This window comes from Rhopalosiphum maidis, chromosome 1 (assembly GCF_003676215.2).
Source record: "Rhopalosiphum maidis isolate BTI-1 chromosome 1, ASM367621v3, whole genome shotgun sequence".
NCBI classification, from domain to species: Eukaryota; Metazoa; Arthropoda; class Insecta; order Hemiptera; family Aphididae; genus Rhopalosiphum; species Rhopalosiphum maidis.
In genome coordinates, this window is record NC_040877.1 from 31,133,597 (window position 1) to 31,154,969 (window position 21,373).

Genomic DNA, 21,373 nt, shown 5'->3' on the forward strand with positions numbered 1-21,373 from the left:
TATACATATACATAATATACAGTGGCGTATCCAGAATTGTTTTAGGGGAGAGGGGCACACGCTGTCTAAAATTTTACAATATACCCTAACTACTACAAAAAAGAAAATAAACCAAATATTTAATGTTTTTAATGCAAATAATTTATTTATATTTTCAGTCAGTCATTAAGATTAACTTAATATATATAATATGCATATAATAAAAAATAGTAATTGAATAATAAAAACGCGTGTTTAAATCCAAACAAAATTTTAAGTGTATAAATACCAAACAATTGTATAAAATTATTTTGACCAATTTGCGAGTTGCAATTTTCTTGGTGCTTTATTTGCAAAATCCTCAATGGTTTTAGTTTCTGAAATGACCTCTTTTTTATTTATGCTTCTAAAGCTAATCCATTTAGTCTATTATTTTCAGTCATTGTTGACCTTAAGTATGTTTTCAGTCATTTTAAGGGGCCGCCACACCAGCATAATTTGTTTTCTCTGTCTATCTACCACATAACCACATAATAATATAGGAACAAAGATACTCATCCGTATTTCCACGATTACGACTCTCTGGTTCAGTTCAAGGCAAAAGTATCTATTATTTTATAAAGAAAAGTATTTCCAATGCGTTGACCGGATAGATTTTTTATATTTACATTGTTTATAAATATAAGCATGTTTTAATTTAAAATAATTTCGATTATCTTTTAACCATTAATAATTTATTCAAAATTGTTAATATTAAAAATCTATCCGGTCAACGCATTGGAAATACTTTTCTTTATAAAATAATAGATACTTTTGCCCTGAACTGAACCAGAGAGTCGTAATCGTGGAAATATGCGTAATACGGTCAATACGGAGTATCTTTGTTCTTATATTATGTAGTAGATAGACAGAGAAAACAAATGCTAGTGCAGCGGCCTCTTAAGGTAGAAAAAGTACGTTCTAGCCTTTGGCGTAGCTGTTGTAACAGGAAGATTTGCGAAGATTTGTAAAAACAATTTAAGATTAGGCACAATATCTGTACAATAAGATAAACTCTCAATAGCGGTTTGAAGTCCATTCACTGTACTATTTTATAAATATGAATCTTTAAAACTAAAAATATTAGATACGGTCAACTAGGGGGCACGACCCCTCTCCTGGATAGACTCTGCCACACTAGTAAATTTTAGGATGCCTGTTTTCGGCAGCCTATAAAATACGATACCTATACACATAATAGGGTCATGCATCTTCCTTCCTTTGTAAATATGTTCTGGATCCGCATTTCGTGCCTGGTAATAGCAGGTACCTATGTGTTATAAAAGCGCAGCTTGCTAATACACTTACTTTCAACAAAGAAATATAATTTATAATTATACCAATTCAATTGTTAATTATCCTTTTCAAATTTCAATTTTAGTAAATAGTAGGACAGAAGTAAATGCATGGTGGGTACGACTCAATTCCCCTAGCAGCCTTTGGCCGTAGGCCGCTGATACTCAAAAATAATCTTTTTTAACATTTTAACATCTCTTCAAGAAATACACGCTATAGTGTCAAGTAGTTAGTATACGCTAAACCTCGTAGTTGAATCTAATTAATTGTCTCCGTTAAAAATAAAATATTTAGATATAAATATGATTAGGTATCTATTTTATAAATGTAGAGATTATAATTTATAGAGGAAGGTATTGTTGGTAGATACCTACTAACAAATATAACACCTTTCCCCATTTCCCCACCATAGTCCATAGCTAGGTTGCGACAAGACATTAAAATTAGCATTTTTAAGTAGGTATTAAAAATTAGGTGACTATACCTACCTACTTAAACTTACTATAGAACGTTAAAAAATTATAGAGATCATATTCTACCCTTTGTCATTGTGAATCACTTTAATTCCCGAAAGTTAACTAAGAAGACAGTAGAATAATCGTTAATATTGGTACAGAGATATTTGACATCATTCAGCTATAGGTACGTAGATGTACTTAACAATATATTTGTTGTAAGACAATTATTGGTGCTAGTGTAGCGTGCGATACTGCGATCTACCGCTTACATGTGCTCTACCCATTACTATCCAGTTCTTTGTTGGTACCTAATTTAAAGGTGGTCCCGTCATTTACTCAGATGATTGATGAGTGATCTTCATACCGACGTTTAACAACAGAAGGGTTTATTCATGAAACTGTTAATCATCAACAAATGTTGACCCCTAACAGGTGCGCACACATAGGGTGTTGAAAGATCATGGTTGGATGCAAAAATATCTATATTAAAGAAAAATAGAGGTGTACTTATCTATATGCTTCAGTCACATAATCATAAGCGCATCTAGGGGGAGGGGCTTTAGTGGGCTTAGCCCACCCAGTTTTTTATCTTAGTGTTAATAATCAATATTAGTGGTGTAGGGGCAAAGCCCTCACGGGTCACTCATATCAATTTAGCCTACCCAGAATTAGAGCTCTAGTTGCACCTATGGTCACATTTAGATTAGTATTGTTGGAAGATGTGGCAGAAAAGTGAATCAGATTTGTTCATTGCTTTTTTAGAAGATATGCGTGCTACATACATAAATAACGACGACTAAGTTAGCTAAAACGAAACTTATGCCTATGTGAATGTGATTTAAATTTGAATTTTTTTAGCTATACACGGGTAAATTGTAAATATTTTTGAAATACGTGTAAGCCCACCTCCTCGTGGTCTTTTGGGTAATGCACTAATGCTAAGCGGTTCACAAATCGCGTTTACCAGAAACGAACTGGTAGATCACACGCTACACTAGCACCCAATTATTTTTATAGCAATAGATCTATAAAAGAGAAATTAATTGTGAATTAAATAACCTTTCAGTCCTTTGTAGATTCAAGTGAAAAGACATTTTTCAACACAAAACGCAATAACTTCATATAGGTATATAGGTATGATAGAAGAGTCAAAACCAAAAATTCTACAGAACGTTCTTTATTTTATGATAGATATAAAAGTCAATTATTTAAGATTCTGAATTTTTTATCATCGTATTATTTATTTAAGCAGTGACTTAAATAATTCAAGTTAAATTTAAATGAAATTGTATGTATAGAGAGCGATTGTTTTTAGGTACAATAATTAGTCATAATATGAGTGTACAACTGTATCCTGTATAATTCGTGCCTGACCTGTCATTCTGTCAAGCCTTTTACATAATATAGTATTTATTTAATATATGTGTATGTGTGTAACAATGAAACTTAATTTATTTCACACAAATTTGAAATTTATAATAATAACTTACATTACATTTTTAATTAAATGTCAATAGAATGTATCATATAAAATAACAATATATAGTAACTTAAAATTATGAATGCATACTAATAAAGTACCTATATTAAACACCAATTGACAATGTTAAAAATATCGCGAGGTACAATATTACTATACATATTACACAGTCGAATATATTTTTGAACAATGTTATAGCATTCATTTTAGTAAATAATGACACATTGGATAATTATCCATAAACAAATTGTAAAGGTGTAATCGTGCGAGGATGGGTCATTCAAATAAATAAAAAACAAAGGAACAGTTAAAATTTGTTTGTTTGGTACATATAATTTGTAAAATAAATATTGTTTGTACTTAATTTCAATGGTTTAACAATATTTTGGTTTCAACGTCCAAACACCAGTTTTATCAGGGCACCTGTTGAATGTACAAACTTCACTCAACAATGACTTGAAGAGTGGGGTATCATCAGCTGAGTATTTATTCCTGAATTGGTTTACTATTTGATCAGTGTTTACACTTTGATTGTTTTCTAACAAATATTGTCTAATACTGTTTAACATCTGCATTTCGCGTTGTGTGGCTTCCACAATTCCATTACGTTTTTTCATTAGGGATAGTATTGATGGACCACTTGATTCATTACTAATTTTAAATAATAAAAAAAAGCAAAATAATTATTAATTAGATGACATAGCTAGGTAAATAATAATTATACATAGACAGTGGCATGCCCAGGAATTTTCAATAGGGGAGGGGATAAATGTTATACATTTTTAAGTAATAATACATTTAAATAAATTATTCAAAACACAAAAATTGTCCAAAAAAAAAGTCTACTGGAGATATATCCCACATAATCCCCCCCTGTGCCTACCACTGAACATAGAACAATGAAAATCAGTGAGAAAAATATTAACACTAGTTTACTTACCTATTTTCCACATTGTGAAATAACTTAGATCTAACTGTTCCTTGATTGCCAGTCCAGTTTAACCTACCAGATCCTGTCTCCCAACACTGAGCACGGGATGCTTCAAGATCTTCAATTGCCTTTTTAGCTAATTTTTGGGCTTCATTTTCAATTATAACATAATCAGATTTTGAAGATTCCATTATCTTATCATGTCTCATCGCTGCTTTTACACCTTTGTATAAAAAAAATTATATTCCATTATTCTTTTTATAACTAACACATAAGTGAATTGTTATACAATATAATTAATTTAATTAAACCTACCCGATTTGTTGAATAATTTTTCAAGAACATAATCGTCTTGTTTTTTGGAAGTGAGATCATCTACGTGTTCTTCCTGATAAATATCACACTTGACCAAATATGGTATTTTAGGTTTTTTTTGCTTAGTATTTAAATATTTACTATTTTTTCTTTTAAACGCATGATTTGAAGCTTTAATCATTTCACTTTTGCTGCAAGATGGAATATTTAAACTCTCATTACTCACAATAGTAAAAGGTTTATCATTATTTTTAGAAATTTCAGTGTCATCTTGACATGGATAAATAATATCAACATTAGAACAATGTTCACTATTAGTACACATTTCTGATGGTGTTATTTGTTGATTTATATCTGTTTTTGAATTTTGACCAATCATTTTACTAAGTTCTCGTGCTTTTTGTTTCATAGCTTCAATTTTATCATCAGAAAATGAATGAGTTGAAGATGTTTTTTTAGATTTCTTTCTTTCACGCCGAGCTATCATCATTTTTTTTAAATTGATCTAGAAAAATAAACATGACCATAAAATATATTCAAGAAATAATAATTCAAAATTAAATTACTTCAGAACCTGTCCCAGCAAATAAATCTGATGTTTCTACTACACCATTATCGTCCACATCTTGAAGTGTGAAAAGTTCATATAAATAATTTGACTTGAAAAAACGCCGTTGTTTTGGGTCCACTAATACTTTATTACTTATAAACTGTTTGAAAATTTGACGATGATACATCTAAAATATAAAATAATATAGTTTGTCATTTAAATAAGATTATTGTTAACTTAAAAATAAAATACCTTTTCTTCTATAGTTCCAGCAGTGAGTAATCTATAAATAGTGACTGAATTTGTTTGTCCAATTCTCCAAGCTCGTTCTCTAGCTTGTAAATCTGTAGCTGGATTCCAATCTGGATCAAATATAATCACTCTATTGGCACCAATCAGATTAACACCTAATCCACCAACTTTTGTAGTCAAAATCATAACAAATATTGACGGGTCCTATAAAAAAAAATTTAATTTACCATTTCTAAACAAAAAACTATTATAAAAAACTATTACTTTATTGAATTTGTTAATAATAGGTTGACGAGAACCAATGGATGTCGAGCCTTCTAGTTTTAAGTATGTGTAATTTTGCTCAATAATAAATTTTTGAAAAATGTTAAGCATCTTAAAACAAACAAATAATATAATTTAATTAATATACAGTAATAATTTTGTTATGGACATATAATATCTTACTTTTACACTTTGAGTAAAGAGCAGAACCCGATGACCTTGTTTTTTCCACATTTTTAGTAAAGCTTCAACTACAATCATTTTACCAGATTTTTTCCAATAGCCAAAAGCACCAGTTTCCTATAAATAAAAAAATTCAAAACTATGTGTAAGTATACTCAATATAATAAATATATATATTTTACAAGATTTGTCTGGAAAATATCAGGATGGTTGCAGATTGTCCTTAATCGAGATATGCCAACAAAGACTTTACAATTTCCATTTGTTATTTCAGATATTATATCCGAATTTTCAAGATATCCTCGATACATTTTTTTTTGTTCTTCTGTTAAACGACAAAACAATACTTGCTCACTTTTATCAGGTAAAGATATATGTGACTGGATATCAGCTTTCATACGTCTTAAAAGATATGGAGATATTGTGTCTTTAAGTATTGTTGCACATTTATAAGCTGTAGTTATCTAAATTGTATGTAATAATTTAATTGATTAACTAAAATAATATATAATTATTAAGTGAATTCATTAAAAATTATACTTGTAATTCAGTAGCGTTTGCATAACCTCCGTGGGTAATTGGCACAGCAAAGCTTTTAATAAATGCTGGTAAAGTCCCAAGTTTACTAGGAAAAATAAAATCAAACAGCGACCATAATTCTTTTAAATGGTTTTGAATGGGTGAACCAGATATAATGATTCTATGACTAGATTTCAATTGTTTTGCAGCTACTGTTATCTATAAGGTTGAATTTTATTTTAAGTAAATATATATTCAAATTTTATAGTATTTATGAGCAAATAAACATTAACATTTAACAATAAACATTATTTCCTTACATACAATATTATATAAATAAAATACAAATAATTTTAAAATGTTAAATTAATAATACTAATAATGAATTTACTTACTTTAGAATCAGGATTTCTAATTTTATGTCCTTCATCTAAAATTACATAATGCCAATCATTTTTTAACAAATGAATAATATGTTGAAGCAAACCATTATATGTAGTAATTAAAACTCCTTTACTAGACCACATTTGTTTAATTAAGTCCCCTGGTTTGCCTAAACCAAAATTAATAAGTATAAAAATTAAAAATAGATGATGATTAGTGATTACGAACAACTAACAAGTAACTTAATATTTCAAATTAAAGTGCTTACATTTCAATACTTATCATTTAATTTATTAAATAGGTTTAAACTTCTAAATATATAATAAGAATCCATACATATTTTTTTGTTTACTATAATTTAATTGAAAATTAACTACCTTTATAAGCTCCAGTTTCATGTAAAACCACAACACGTATAGGTGGACACCATTTATGGAATTCATCAACCCACTGATGCATTAAGGTTGCTGGACAAACAATTAAACTAGGACCTAAACCACGTATACCAGTTATTTTATCTTTTAAACGACTCCAATACAGTCCACCAAAAAAAACAATCATTTGTATAGTTTTGCCTAATCCCATTTCATCTCCTAAGATACCACCAGAGCCTTGTTGATGTAATTCCCATAGCCATTTTATGCCAATCTTTTGATACCTAATAACAACAACAATATTGTATACACAAATTATAGAGCTATGTATTAAGTTGCTTTATATAAATTGTTTACTTGTATAATCTTTCCCAAATTTCTTTTGGAACTTTAAAATAATCCCCATCAATAGAGTGAAATGCATCATCATTATCAATAGCTATTTCAGGATTATTTTTTTCATATTCTCTTAATCGATACTCATAGTTTTCTTCTATTCCATCATCAGATGATTTGTATTGACCTTGAAAAAATTGTGTACATATGTAATAGGTGTTTGGTTTTTAATACAAAATTAAAACCAAACATATAAATTATTTTAATTAATTACTTGAACGTCTAGGTTCGAAATATTCATCATCAGTACCATTAGTATAATCATCATCTGAATATTGATTACATTTTTGATGATTATATGATCGTTTTTTACTTTTTATTTTAACCGGGGTATATGATTCATTTTCTTAAATTAAAAACATTAAATATTATGTAGATATAACCTTATAGGAATATTAATGCATTTTACGATAACCTAATTTTTATTTACCAGAATCTGTTGATGGGAAATATTCACTTCCCGATTCTTTTGACTTTTCAATTGGTTCCATATTTATTTTAAATTCTTTTTTTGTACTGGATGTTTTAATTTTAGATTTATGTATCATTGTTGAAAGTTTAGATTGAGACAGCAAATATTTTTCAAGCATTTCTGAAGAGCTGAAAGTTGCCAGGCCCAAAATAATTTTTAAAAACATTTAAAATATTAAATGAATATCAATGATCTGTTTAACGACAATATTATACCTTTTTGAATTTTTTTGTGAAACATCTGTTGAACCAAATGGTGTCATTTCTCCAGTCCTAATTTTACGTTCATTTTCAGTTTCTTCAATTCCTAAAACTCCTAATGTAGGAACCTCAACAGTGTTATAAATAGTTTTATTATCCAATACTTCATTGGTAACTTGTTGTAAGACTTCTTGTTCAAAATGATTCACATCATACACAGTTAAACCTGTTAGATCTTGCAACTCTATAGGCTATAAAAATATATATACATTTGCATATTATTTATAATTTAATTTCTATGTGTGTTTGTAAGTACTTGATTTGTTTTAGGAATAGCTTCAATTTTGTTTCTGTCAATGTTCATTACACTACTATTAATAGAAACTCTTTCTACATCCATGACTTCTAAATTATTACTAGATAACTGATCCAACGATTCCATCATTAAAGACTGAAAAATAAAAATGTTGATTGGTGCTTTAATATATATAATTTTTTTGTTTGAGAAACAAGACATGTACTTATATACAATCATCAGGGAATCAAACCACACCTGATGAAATTGCATATAAATAATAAAGAACACCTCCACCAAATTTTATACAAAGATTTTTCACATAAAATGTTGTATGTTATTTTATCCTTGGTTTGATATCCTGACAATTGATTTAATCATTGCTAATGATTACCTTCTAATGAAAGAACATTCCGTCTCAAAAATGATTGTAGACATATAAAGTTAGTAAAAGAAACAAACAGTTAAAATAAAAAGAACAATATAGATAATAATTTAATAATCTTACTATTTTTTGTTTAAAAATTACAACAATAATAATTAATGACTACAATGATTTATGTTTATAATAATTCAATAACATACAACATTAACTAATTATATAGATTTTTACAGTATTAATCGTATTTTGAAGGTTCAGTCAACGAGTACATAATTTCCATCAAAATACAAAACTTCAAAATTAAAAAAAAAAAAAAAAAAAACAATGTGACAATATAAATTTATTTAGAACAATAAATATAATAAAGTACTAAAATAATATTAAAAATCACTCCTGTCATCAAAATTCAAAAGAAACTAATATTTTTGAGAATAGAATTGACACACACTACATTGTTTAAAATACATTTTACATTGCGCATACATTTATAAAACAATCCCGAATAATTAAAAATGTTCTGTTACTAATGAAAATCACAAGGTCTTAAATAATGTAGTAAAGTAACATTTAATTTAAAAATAATTTTATGCAATACAGTATTTCATGTTTATATTAATTAAATAATATTAAAACTCTTAGATATAAACTATTACAGATCTTAAATCATACAATTATTAAATAAATTATTTAAAAGTAATAAATATAATTTTGTATCATAATAATAGGATTTATATATCAATTTTGGATAAGAGAATAACAAATACAATGAAAGCTAAGAAAATTATAACAAAATGTAAAATGTAAAAAATAAATAAATAAATTGTAATACTTTTATAGCATTGAAAATATGTATAATAATATTTTTGAAAATATTAATCATCTTATGAAAAAACAAATAAGCATAAATGTATAAATATATTGTGTATACATTTTATTTTAAGTTAAAGTAAAAAAAAGCATGAATAATTTCAAAAATATATTATTATGGATGGAATCACATATAAAGTAATATCGGTTTTTAATTATAAAATAATACATAACTACAAATGGCAAATAAAACACAAAGCTGGAGGATAAATTTAATTATTTAAAAAGATGTGATCCAGCTTTACTGTTTAAGAAAATTTTGTAATTAATTTTAACTTAAATTAATTTATTTTTATTTACTGAGATATTTATAATTTAATATAAAATTTTGTTTATGACTGGTAGTTTATATAATTCAATTTTTTCATACACAATAATACCTGATCTAAAAAAAAAAACACTTATCAGTTGTATAACTTACTAATAACAATAAAGTTATAAATAATATTTTTAATTGCACTCATTCAGCTGTTCCTGTTAAATAGGACAAATATGAATGAAATCTAATTACTAAGACTAAAAATAATACTATTGATGGTAACGCGAAAAATAAGTGGAAATTTGGAGTTTGTTCTAACTCTCTGCATCTCAATGTAATTTGCTCTAATTCATATTTCAGATTGTTTTTTTCAGTTAAACATAAATCATATTCACTACGAATTTGTTCTAATTCATTTTGGTCAAATACTGAATCTTCTTTAGTGTTCACTGTATCAGAGCTGGTCTCCTGAATCAAGACTTGGTTTACATTATCATTTTCAAGTATTTGGGATGAATTATTTAAACACCCAGTTTGAGATATTTTTAAACCATCTAAACTATGGTCAAGACTTTTGAAGTTACTAAAAGAGCAAAGATTTTTTTGCAGTATATCTGGCACATTTTGTATATTATTAGAGTCAATACTTGATACCTGACATAAATATTCAGACATCAACATTAGTACAATATCTTTACAAGAAATTTCTTTCTTAAGATGTTTTATAGTAGATTCTTGATCATCTAAGTTAGTTATACAGTCTAGCAGTACATCTTTTGCTTCAGATAGTTTAAATTCAATAACATCAGATTTCTGTTTATAAAAATCTGTTTGAATCTCAATATCTTTAGATAAAACTTCAATATTTTTTAAGCTATCATCATTCAATATAATCATTTTTAATTGATCAGGATCTGTATTGTCTGTATCATTAACATTTTTAATCTTTACACAGTTCACTAACAATTCTTGATTAAGATCAAGTTCTGTCTGTAATTGACATACTTGATTTTCTAAGTCAGCTTTTTGTTTTATATGTTTTTGCATTTGACTTTGTAGGGAGTTCATTTGATTTAGGCATGTCTGGCGGTCTTGCAATATATGTACAATGTGAGACATTATATCATTAAAGTACTTATTAAGAGAAATATCTTCAGTAAGCTCGTGTTCATTTTGTAAGGTTAAGAGAAGCACATTACGTGTATTGATCTCATAATTCATTTTAGCTATTTCTGCTCGTAATCTTTCAATTTCTTGACATTTATTATGAAAGTTTATTTCTATTTCATTTTTGGTTTCTTGTAATGTTTTTAATTCGGTTACATGTAATTCTTTTGATGCATCAAATTCTTTTACACTATTTTCATGGTTAGCGACTTCTGTATTTAACTTAGAACAAACTTCTTTAATTTCATCTTGTGCATCATTCAGATGCTTCATCAAGGTACTTTGTTCAGTTATGGAATGTTTCAATAGACTTTCTAATTCTTGACATTTTTGCATCAATTTCAATTTTTCTTCCATTTCTTTTTTTAAACAATCTTTAGCCATTCCTTGGTATGAATATTTATATTTTTTTAAATCACATATTTCTTGTTTCATTTCATCTTCCCCAAAATCTTTTTTGTAGTACTGCAGTTGATTTTCTAAAAATTCAATTTTAGATAATAAACGATCCTCAGCAACAAGGGCTTTCCAACTATTATCTGTTTCTCCAATTATGTTGGATAACAGCCTTTCCAAGTTAAATAATTTGTTTTCTAAATTTGCTTCCCTGTGCATTGCATCTCGTATGTAAGCATCTATGGTGTATAAATCTTGAGTAGATACATCACTAATGAAATTCACAACAGGATTAGATTTAGCCTCTGTACCGTCAGCATGATATAATTTTAAGACAGCTGTAATACAGCCATGAGATATGTTTTTCGAATTTTCAATAACATCAACACCAAATTGGACTACATCTCCACTAAACACTTCTTGTGGTTTAGACTCTTCACCACTTTTACTGAGTCTGTGGTTGTTTACAAACGTACCATTACTACTTTTCGTGTCTTGTAGAAAGAATTTTCCATTTTCATGCCATAGCAGGGCGTGGTTTCTAGACAAGACTTTACAATCAAAAATCCCATTGTGTGGACTGACTTTGGCTTTAGCCAACAGACGGCCAATCTTAACTGGTTGATCAAGGGTTAGTGTACGCTCTTCAAACGGATGCGAGTTGGCACAGTACTGAAGGATTGCTTTGCAAACAGAACTGGTTACTGTTATTGTGTCGTTATTCATATTTTCAATCATCATGGTTGGTTAATGTACATTTTTGAGTTTTTAAACCTAAATGACTGTTACCATAAATATATAGTCTTAAGTTACCTTATCGTAGTATTAATTAGTATTTGAAACAAATGCGATTCGACAAGAATTTTTGAGTATACTTAACACATAAACTACAAAATGTCAATAGAAACGTATAATATAATCTACGCCACAATTATAATTATAAAAGGCAAGGAAAAAAAGAATAACTAGAAGAGCCAAGAAACGATTGATAGAATAATAATTACGCGAAATATCTATCGTATATCGATGGAATTTGTCTCTTGATAACGTAATTATAGTAATATTGTGTCAACACATTATTATTTTCAGATGCATAATATATATATATATATTACAAAAATATAGAGGAATTTCGCAGTGTAACCAACATTACCGTGATCGCGCAAATGCAAATAATATTATCATAAACACCAAGGTTTATTGTTTTTTTTAGGCGTTATCGCGAATTCGAATCTATAATATCAAATATCAGAGTACAATAATAATAATAATATAGATTCTAAACATCTGATTAGTCTATAATAGTGTTTCAGTGTCCGGCGTAGTGGCGTACTCGTGTACTGGCCTCCCGACTTCAGAGTCTCGACGATCACCAATTATCAGCGTCGTTTGCCGACGAAAGCATTATTTTCGTATGATAATTTTTCGTATGGCAAATTTTTAATCGACAAATCAAAACGCTACACACGACGCTCCGTTATTTTGATAAAAAGATGAAATAGAAATTTAAAAAAAAAATTACGTCAATTTTCGTTACTTTTTACTAAGACACCGACCATTGAGTGCTGTTCAGTCTTCAGTTGTTATTCAAAGGATCTTTGTCTCACTGCGTATTTTAAACTTGGAATTATAAAGCACAACTCAAGTACCAAATATGGGTAAATCTGATTTTCTATCGATGATCGATTGTATGGAAAGATCACCCTATAGCACTATGGCATCTGATATGAAATATCAATGAAGTATAAAAATCATTATAGCCTTAAATCTTGCCTTTTATTTTCAGCCGTTTCCACGGGCATGTCGTTTCTTATATCAACACTGTTAGCATTGTCACTATTCTCAGTCATGCAGCTCAATAGCAAATGGTTGACGTCTAGTTCGGTGTTGGTCATAAGTACCGGTTTTCTTGGCTCAGTGTTGTTTACACTGTCCTTGACTGTATCCTTTTTTATGTTCTTATTTGTTTATCCAAGTATGATATTTTCATTATTGTTTAACAAGAAGTTTTATAGACTAACAAGTTTGGCAAAACTTTCATGTACTTTTTCAAATTACGTTTTCCTAGTACACCATCTATTACTTATTTAACATGTTTGTTCCATTTTAGAGTTATTATTAATAATATATATGTTCCTAACAATAAATATATCAATTTAAATTAAATAAAAAAGCTTATTAATAATTGATTTAAAGTAGGTGAACTAGAGAAACCAATTACCTTTTAAATGACAAATTTTTAAAATAATAAAATGTATCATTATGTATGTATACAATTGGAAATTAATGGATAAACAAGTTAATAAGTCTATCTCGTATAAGATAAATAAATCATAACAATATATCCACAAAGAATTTTAAAGATTGTTCATAAATAAAAGAATAATAACAACTTAATTATTTGGTCCAATTTATATAATTTAAATAGAAATAACAATTAACAAGTTTGTATTATGTTTCCTTAATTAAATGAAAACCAGGCTGTAAGTAATCTAATGACTTTACTTTTGGGAGAAGGATATCAAGCTAGTTTATTTCCTGAAAGTAAGTAAAACAACTAAGTTAAACAATAAATTACCTAATGAATGTTACAATTTAATTTAGATTAGGTATGCTTTATAAATGAAACAATGTATAATTATTGATATGATTTCTAACCAATACCATAGATCAGTAGCGTGCTGAACAATTTTCTATCCTGAGACAAACTACTATTTGACCACTATCCATGTAGCCGCATTCATATTTTATTTTATTTTACAAAACATTTATTGCACTAAATCCAATAGCTAGTATCCACCTATCCAACCACCCATTTTAGTCTTGAGACAATTGCCTCTAAAAAGTCTAATTTGGCTTGCTGTGGCTATAGATTTATTTCTATACTTTAGGTTGCTTCATTGCCAAATTAAGGGTTTTGTCACCAATAGGCTATAATACATTTGTCACCTAATTCTACATATTAATATTTTACTCCAAAAAAGGATTACCGTATTTATTGATATGTTATGCCAAAAGTGGGTCAAATTCAGATTTAAGTTAAATTCAATTAAGAGTTTTAATGTTCATTTGTGACTAACTATAAATAAATATATACATAACTACTACTGCGGTTTATTTTAAGCCCTTAATGTTGATATTGTTTCATTTTCATATCATAATTCATTCAAATCACTCGTGCTCATGTTTATTTTTAAAATTATGTTTCATCGTCAATTATTAATTTGTGTTAAACCTTAAAAAAATATGGTATTCTGTTACTGCCGTAGGTTATAACCTAAACAGTTATATAGTCTTAGATGGCTCCTTTAAATATTAGACAATACCAAAAAAATTGTTTATGTTAAATATTTTTATAAATACTATTTCATATAAAAAATTTTATTGCTAATTAAAATTATCATTGTTTTTTTTTTTTCAGTTTTATTATCATTAATGTTCACTTTTTTCACATGTGTCTCTATCCACAGAGTATGCGCTACAACCGGGTAATTTATAAATTATTTACATATTATGTTAATAATATTTTTATACATTTTATTTTATTTTACAAAATTGGGTTAGTTAATTAATTAAAGTTTACAGTAAAATAATACAAAATTAAATGGAAAGTTTAAGTTATTATTTACTAACTTAAGTCTCAAAGTATTTTCTATTTTAAAATGTATTTATTCTTATGATATTTGTCATATTAAAACATTTTATTGTACCCAAAAGTATCGACTTTATTTTATTAGCGTATAACATATCAAATTTAGAAGAATTAATTTTACTCAATTATTTTTAATATTACGAGTGAATCTATTATCAAATTTATAGATAAGAATATTATTCAGGACCTTATGTAGGTTTTTTTTCAATTTAAATTTTAAAGCAAGTTATGATCATTTGAAATTTTTAAATATTAATAATAACCTATAAAGGGCTCTGAAAAATACTTATACTTTTAAATTTGATAATAGGTCAATCAGTAATCATACTCTACTACTATAAATAATAGAGAAAAATTAATTATTAATTAATTATTCATGTAAAATTTGCTATTTTGGGTGTTAGTAAGACTAAATCAACACATACAGGTATAATGTCTTCTTAATTTAGAAGTTACCACTGAGGTGTGATGAACCTAAATTGTTTTTTGGGTAAAGAAAGAAAACAAATTAAACACTATAATTTTAAATAAAAAGTAATAAAAGTAAATAAATTATTTAAAATGACATACCCAATAAATTGATTTTTACAAAAATATTTGTATAGTACCTATTTTTTTCATAATACAATAACATTTTATTCAGAAAACAAATTTATTTCTTTGTTTTAAAATTTGGTAGGTTAAATTATTGCCCCCTTCCACTCTCAAGAATTTACTTGAGTTACCAAAGGAGTATTTTTCATTTTTCTATTATTTAGCATCCAGACTTGTATAATAATAATAATAATAAAATATTGATTAATATTAATGTATTTACTTTTTACAGTTTGCTGTTTTCATTATTTGCTCTTTACAATATTTATAATGTTTCTCAAAAGACATACAATTCCAGTTCATTGCTCAAACAACCTATTGTTCAGAACAAAAAGAAGAAACACTAAATGCCAAAATACAAAACTGTTTTATATCATTTTCAATGTTCATAATGTACTGAATATTTGATTTTTATATCTATATTTATTTTTTATTGTCATTCCCTAAGTTAAAAAATTAACATAAATTATTGTAATAAAAGTAAGTTTCAATTATTTCTTACTGATTTTTTTATTTGACAAAATTTAATATTTATTTTATATAACCTCATAATACAATAAATTGTTGAATTATTGAAATTCACTGGAATATCAATTGCATTTACTGAAATTAAAATTGTTTATGATCTATGATTTATATTGATACCAAATTAAAACTTTTTTTTTTGTACTATTTTTGGATAATTTTGATTATGATAATATCATTAAACAAGGCTTTGATTTTAATAATATGTACTCATTTTGCCTGTCTCTGAATATTAAAAATTAGAAATCAAATTAAAATAAAGAAAATTACATATTAATTAATATTTTTTTTTGTTTATCAACCTTTTATTTTTTAAATAAACAACGTTTCAATTTATGTTTATAAACCAAATAATATATACTAAGTTTATTCACTAATAGTAATATCTCTTTATAGTTTAAAGACTATTTAAAACTAAGAAGTAAAAATACAAATAAAATTGTTATTATATGGTTAATATAAAAATGATAAATAAATAATTATTACTAATGATACTAAAATCAGTAGAAGCTATAAAAATCTATGTTAAATAAATTAAATTAATTAATTAAACACTACATTTTTTTTGGTATTGTACAATTAGCACTTGTACAGTGTTTTCAGTTGTTTCAGATTTCAAATGAATAATAATTATAATTATAATTTTAATAATAATATTATACAACAGTCTTATACTCTTCTTAATTGATATTAATATATATTAGAATGTCGTGCACTGTTCACCATAGATTCCACTTTATTGGCTGTATCTCTGATAGCTTCTGGTAATTCGGGTAGGTCTAAAGTAGTAGTCAAGTGTGCAGATAGGCGTTTATACATAGAATCTTTTTTAGATTTTCCACTAAAATGTTAAAATAAATAAATAAAATTATAAAACAAAATATGTAATGGTAAGAAAACATCAACAATAAGCTCAAAGTTGAATATTGACATCTAACTAGATATGTCTTACCAGATAAATCTACAGTAAGCACACTATATAAACAATCATACTGGTACGTTTTTAATAGGCTTGGATGGTGCATCATTGTCTATTTGAGAAGTTTTCAATCTACATAATATAATATTTACATAATAAAAAAATATATATATATGCCAAAAACGTATCAAACAAAATCAAATCATACAATAATCTTGATACATTCATGCATTGAATATTGTACTTGCAAGTTTCTATAATAGAAATTTAAAGTACCTACCTACTTGGCAATCTAAAATATAAATTGATAGAATTAAAATGTAACTCACCGCCTAGTATGCTCATACTTGATCTGTTGACTAAGGAATAAAGCATTTTTAAGTTGTTCTTGAATATTATTCAATGGTTCTTCACAGTTCTTAATAGAATTAATAGCTCTGATTTATAATATCAATACATGAGTCATAAAAATGTAATAATTAATCAGTCTAGAAGTGAAAAAAATGTAATGTTACCCTAATGCATATTCTACATCATAATAGTGCCCTTGTAAATCCTTATGAAGTTTTTGAACTTGTACCCTTTTTTCTATCATAGGCGGTACAGATTTCCGTACATGTTCTTGAAGTCGATAAAACGCCAAGGATGGTTCATTTGCAACAAAATGAAGATTTTCTGACAAAATTCCAGTGGCTTATTTTGAAACAAAAACAAATATAAAATAATGTAATTAATGAAATTCGATTACAATAGATGTAAATACACACCACGTCTTGATTTCGTTTGTAAGTCTGGGTCGTGCATTTCAGTCATGATCAAAATTCAAAATATGCGTACAATATTTCAGTTTATGATAATTATATAATTTATTATTATATGATAGCCGTACTATTGTAGTAATTTTTCAACTATAAAATAATGTAGTAAAATGATTTTGTAATATCAAATAACAATAAATCAAATTTTACTATTATGGTATTATTCTAATATTGATGTGGTTAGATTTTCGGAATAATAAAAAATAATAATTAATTAAGTGTATTTTTAAATACAGCACTGTGATATAAGTCAATAAACTTATTAATTTATTTGTATTTTATTATTATTCACACCATACACATTAGACATTTAGACATATAATAACATTAATAATGTAATAAATAATAGTATTATGCTAGTTAATATGCTACTCACAGCTTTAGATCATAGAGTAAATTCTGTGGTCAGGTTTTAGGTGCTATCTGATAAGTGATAACTATAATCATTGATTATAAACATCAGTGATTACAGCTTAGATAATGTATTATGTTTACATCGTGGATCGCCGATCGCGGATTTGAGATTATATTTTATAAACATTGTAACTTGAAAAATTGTAAACTCAACACTAAATAGACTGTATTTAAATTATTGAATATTATAATAATATAAGTTTTAATTTATAGTAACTATTAGAGTGAACGTACGTTTCGCCAACTTAAATCGTTCAAGATGACTGAAGACATTCGTGATATTTTGGACATAGAAAGAGGATCTGCTCCTCAGGTATCCAAAGAAGACATACTTGGTACACAGACGAAGAAGAAAATCTCACTACCATCGGGTAATCGACAGACTCGTAGACCAGAAGGAATGGCCCGTGAAGTGTTTGCCTTATTGTACAATGATAAAAAAGATGTGCCGCCTGTTATTGAAACCGAAACCGGTAATTGATTTATTTGATTTGTTTGATTTTATTACAGGTTGTTAATAGTTTTCATTTGGTTGTGTAGGTCCCACTTATAAGCTCCAAAAGGCTAGATTGGGTATGCGACGTGTTCGCCCTTGGGTATGGGCTCCTTTTATCAACCCAGCTCGGGCAGACGGTGTTCCTTTTTATCATTGGCGGAGAGTTGCAGATGAAGGAAAAGAATATCCATTTGCTAAGTTTAATAAGGTATTATTTGTGAATATTGTTTATTTACACAATGTATAAATGTATTATTGTTGTTAAATAGAAAATAGAAATACCTAAGTATACAGATATTGAATACAAAGAACATTTAGTATCAGAAACATGGACTCAAGAAGAAACTGATCGTCTTTTTGACATGTGTGAATGGTTTGATTTACGTTTCATAATCATTCAGGCTAGATGGAATTATGGAGAATATGAGAACTCTGTTAAGCGATCTACCGAGGATCTGAAAGATAGATATTATTCAGTGTGTAATACACTGACAAAGGTTGTTAACAAAAATCAATATTTGAATCATGTTTACTGATAATTTGTTTTATTTATTTAGATTAGAGGAGGTAGTGTCAATGAATCAAAAATGTTTGATGCTGAACATGAAACTCGTAGAAAACAACAACTTGAAAGACTTTACAGTAGAACTCCTAAACAGGTATTTATAAACAATATAAACATACATAAACATTGCACATTTTTGTTGATATTTATTATTTTTAATTGACAACGTTTAGATTGATGAGGAACAAATGTTAATACAAGAAATGCGAAAGATTGAAGCACGAAAACGTGATAGAGACCGTAAAACACAAGATCTACAAAAATTAATTAGTGCTGTTGATAAGCAAAACGATAATCGTAAAAGTTTGAAAATTGACAAAAAAACAACTCATCACCGTAAACGCCCTACTGTTCCAGTCAGGCCAACCAGAGTTGATCCAAATGTAATTTTTAATTTATTTTTAATCTTATAAGTTTATTAAAATGTTCATTTTTAGAACTTTGAAGCTACTACTATTAAATTTCCGGACATTAAAAATAGTGGTGTATCCACTCGTTCTCAAAGAATGAAAATACCAGCTAATGTTAGTCAAAAAAAAGTGAAAAATGTTGAACAGGCTCTGGAATCGCTGAAAATTAGTATGTATTATATTGTATTTAAAATAATTTATTTTGTTAAAATAATTACTTTTTTTTTTTAGAATTAAATCCCATTCCAACTGAAGAAATATGTCAAAATTACAATGATCTACGAAATGAAATTGTATTGTTGAATGAATTAAAAGCGGCTTGTAGCTCCAGTGATTTTGAACTACAATCATTAAAACATCAGTATGAGACATTAAATCCTGATGGGGTATGTAATTTGCTAGCTGTTTTTTAAACATATTAAAACATTTATTAATATCTATATTGTTCGATAGATTTTAAAAATTGATCCCCAACTTTTGGAAGAAATGGCTAGTTTAAGTGTGGACGATGAAGAGAATGAAGAAGAAACTGACGTTAAAATAAAGATAGAAATTAATGATCAAGAAATGGAAGATGCTACGGATCCTAATCTTCTACCTAAAAATGTATTAGACATAATATAATTTGTAATCATGTGATATTAATAATTCAACAATTGTATTATTAAATTATACTTTGTATTATATTTTCCTTGGAGATTATTTAATTTATATTTTTTAAATAATTTAATATATGACATTTGTATATAATATAACTACTTCAGATTATCATAGTAAATATTTCTAAGGTTTACTTATTAATTCTTAGTTGTTAACATCTAAAGATATTGTAATATGCTATATGGATAATGCTTTCTATATTAATATAGTTGAATTATAATTTCTTAATAAATTATTGCATTTTGTATATTTTAGGTTAAGTAGGTACTTATTGTTTTATAATTTTTAGTTCATAAATTCACAGAAATTATTTCTTTATTATAATATAGAATAGGTGATTATTATTTATTAAAATATGATACTATTAATTGAATTAAATGATTTAAAATTATAATATAAAAATTTAATAAAAGGAATTTAGGTATATGCTCTGCCAAACGTACTGATTACTTAATTGTTAATAGAACTATACAAATGAAAGGGCATTAGTTATTACCTAATTAATAAGGCCCTTTAGGTACCAATAATTGATTTTTTTGACACTTAAATGCTTGGGATGAAATACTAATTTCATAGCTCTTCCTGATCTTAGAATATTGTGTACTAATAAAAATTCTATCCATACTCCATGCAGTAATGCTTTTTTGTAGTTTTATAAAATTACAAGTTGGACTTTTCAATTTTGAATATATTTGAATACATAAAATTGCATAATATTTTCTATAAATCGAATAATTATTTATGTATTATACTATTATTATTGTATTCTATAAACAAGAAACAATATTTTATTGTGTACTATCATTTTTTACCTATGCTATTTATGTTTTTTTAATAGGATTCCAAAATGTAAGCATGCCAA

General features: G+C 26.9%; 5 protein-coding genes across 7 annotated transcripts; 2 read left to right on the plus strand and 3 right to left on the minus strand.

The window, feature by feature from the left end:
- Positions 1 to 3,559: 3,559 nt before the first annotated feature.
- On the minus strand, positions 3,560 to 12,477 carry LOC113559146 (DNA excision repair protein ERCC-6-like). 2 transcript variants are annotated; one of them, XM_026964773.1, is made up of 17 exons: positions 12,272 to 12,477; positions 8,409 to 8,543; positions 8,108 to 8,343; positions 7,851 to 8,020; positions 7,635 to 7,766; positions 7,382 to 7,547; positions 7,028 to 7,308; positions 6,662 to 6,819; positions 6,288 to 6,485; positions 5,930 to 6,211; positions 5,748 to 5,864; positions 5,565 to 5,675; positions 5,301 to 5,504; positions 5,065 to 5,235; positions 4,499 to 5,003; positions 4,193 to 4,406; positions 3,560 to 3,903 (listed from the first exon to the last, which is right to left on the minus strand). In XM_026964773.1, the coding sequence occupies exons 2-17, from the start codon at positions 8,535 to 8,537 to the stop codon at positions 3,627 to 3,629; spliced, it is 3,351 nt and encodes a 1,116-aa protein (XP_026820574.1). In that variant the 5' UTR covers positions 8,538 to 8,543; positions 12,272 to 12,477; the 3' UTR covers positions 3,560 to 3,626. The 2 variants fall into 2 exon arrangements, with proteins under 2 accessions (XP_026820574.1, XP_026820566.1); XM_026964765.1 differs by lacking the exon at positions 12,272 to 12,477 and adding an exon at positions 8,782 to 9,053.
- Positions 9,981 to 12,278, minus strand: LOC113559159 (sarcolemmal membrane-associated protein). The gene has a single exon (XM_026964783.1). It carries the CDS (start codon positions 12,197 to 12,199, stop codon positions 10,097 to 10,099), a length of 2,103 nt encoding a protein of 700 aa, XP_026820584.1. The 5' UTR covers positions 12,200 to 12,278; the 3' UTR covers positions 9,981 to 10,096.
- Positions 12,478 to 12,735: 258 nt separating the features above from the next.
- On the plus strand, positions 12,736 to 16,179 carry LOC113548354 (protein KRTCAP2 homolog). Its single transcript, XM_026949196.1, has 5 exons — positions 12,736 to 13,116; positions 13,245 to 13,399; positions 13,939 to 14,002; positions 14,880 to 14,946; positions 15,937 to 16,179. The coding sequence occupies exons 1-5, from the start codon at positions 13,113 to 13,115 to the stop codon at positions 16,049 to 16,051; spliced, it is 405 nt and encodes a 134-aa protein (XP_026804997.1). The 5' UTR covers positions 12,736 to 13,112; the 3' UTR covers positions 16,052 to 16,179.
- A 592-nt stretch (positions 16,180 to 16,771) lies between these two features.
- LOC113560936 (BLOC-1-related complex subunit 8 homolog) lies at positions 16,772 to 18,376 on the minus strand. Of its 2 annotated transcripts, none has more exons than XM_026967071.1 (5): positions 18,343 to 18,376; positions 17,916 to 18,056; positions 17,664 to 17,841; positions 17,478 to 17,585; positions 16,772 to 17,070 (listed from the first exon to the last, which is right to left on the minus strand). In XM_026967071.1, the coding sequence occupies exons 2-5, from the start codon at positions 17,959 to 17,961 to the stop codon at positions 16,920 to 16,922; spliced, it is 483 nt and encodes a 160-aa protein (XP_026822872.1). In that variant the 5' UTR covers positions 17,962 to 18,056; positions 18,343 to 18,376; the 3' UTR covers positions 16,772 to 16,919. The 2 variants fall into 2 exon arrangements, with proteins under 2 accessions (XP_026822872.1, XP_026822873.1); XM_026967072.1 differs by lacking the exon at positions 18,343 to 18,376 and adding an exon at positions 17,182 to 17,280 and having other exon boundaries at positions 16,929 to 17,070; positions 17,916 to 18,081.
- Positions 18,377 to 18,474: 98 nt separating this feature from the next.
- Positions 18,475 to 20,583, plus strand: LOC113560935 (DNA methyltransferase 1-associated protein 1). The gene is made up of 8 exons (XM_026967070.1): positions 18,475 to 18,853; positions 18,921 to 19,084; positions 19,146 to 19,373; positions 19,434 to 19,535; positions 19,615 to 19,824; positions 19,879 to 20,020; positions 20,083 to 20,237; positions 20,305 to 20,583. The coding sequence occupies exons 1-8, from the start codon at positions 18,640 to 18,642 to the stop codon at positions 20,473 to 20,475; spliced, it is 1,386 nt and encodes a 461-aa protein (XP_026822871.1). The 5' UTR covers positions 18,475 to 18,639; the 3' UTR covers positions 20,476 to 20,583.
- Positions 20,584 to 21,373: the final 790 nt, after the last annotated feature.

Excerpts from the sequence above, each read along its gene's own strand:
- LOC113560936 (XM_026967071.1), bottom strand. The coding sequence starts at position 17,961 with ATGACTGAAATGCACGACCCAGACTTACAAACGAAATCAAGACGTG. Across the intron at positions 17,842-17,915 it reads ACAAACGAAATCAAGACGTG|CCACTGGAATTTTGTCAGAA; the intron begins GTGTGTATTTAC and ends TTTCAAAATAAG. Across the intron at positions 17,586-17,663 it reads GATGTAGAATATGCATTAGG|AGCTATTAATTCTATTAAGA; the intron begins GTAACATTACAT and ends ATTATAAATCAG.
- LOC113559159 (XM_026964783.1), bottom strand. The coding sequence starts at position 12,199 with ATGATGATTGAAAATATGAATAACGACACAATAACAGTAACCAGTTCT.
- LOC113560935 (XM_026967070.1), top strand. The coding sequence starts at position 18,640 with ATGACTGAAGACATTCGTGATATTTTGGACATAGAAAGAGGATCTGCT. Across the intron at positions 19,085-19,145 it reads CATTTGCTAAGTTTAATAAG|AAAATAGAAATACCTAAGTA; the intron begins GTATTATTTGTG and ends GTTGTTAAATAG. Across the intron at positions 19,536-19,614 it reads ACAGTAGAACTCCTAAACAG|ATTGATGAGGAACAAATGTT; the intron begins GTATTTATAAAC and ends GACAACGTTTAG.
- LOC113559146 (XM_026964773.1), bottom strand. The coding sequence starts at position 8,537 with ATGATGGAATCGTTGGATCAGTTATCTAGTAATAATTTAGAAGTCATG. Across the intron at positions 7,309-7,381 it reads ATTTGGGAAAGATTATACAA|GTATCAAAAGATTGGCATAA; the intron begins GTAAACAATTTA and ends TGTTGTTATTAG. Across the intron at positions 6,212-6,287 it reads CAAACGCTACTGAATTACAA|ATAACTACAGCTTATAAATG; the intron begins GTATAATTTTTA and ends CATACAATTTAG.
- LOC113548354 (XM_026949196.1), top strand. Across the intron at positions 13,400-13,938 it reads TGTTTACACTGTCCTTGACT|GCTGTAAGTAATCTAATGAC; the intron begins GTATCCTTTTTT and ends AATGAAAACCAG. Across the intron at positions 14,003-14,879 it reads AGCTAGTTTATTTCCTGAAA|TTTTATTATCATTAATGTTC; the intron begins GTAAGTAAAACA and ends TTTTTTTTTCAG.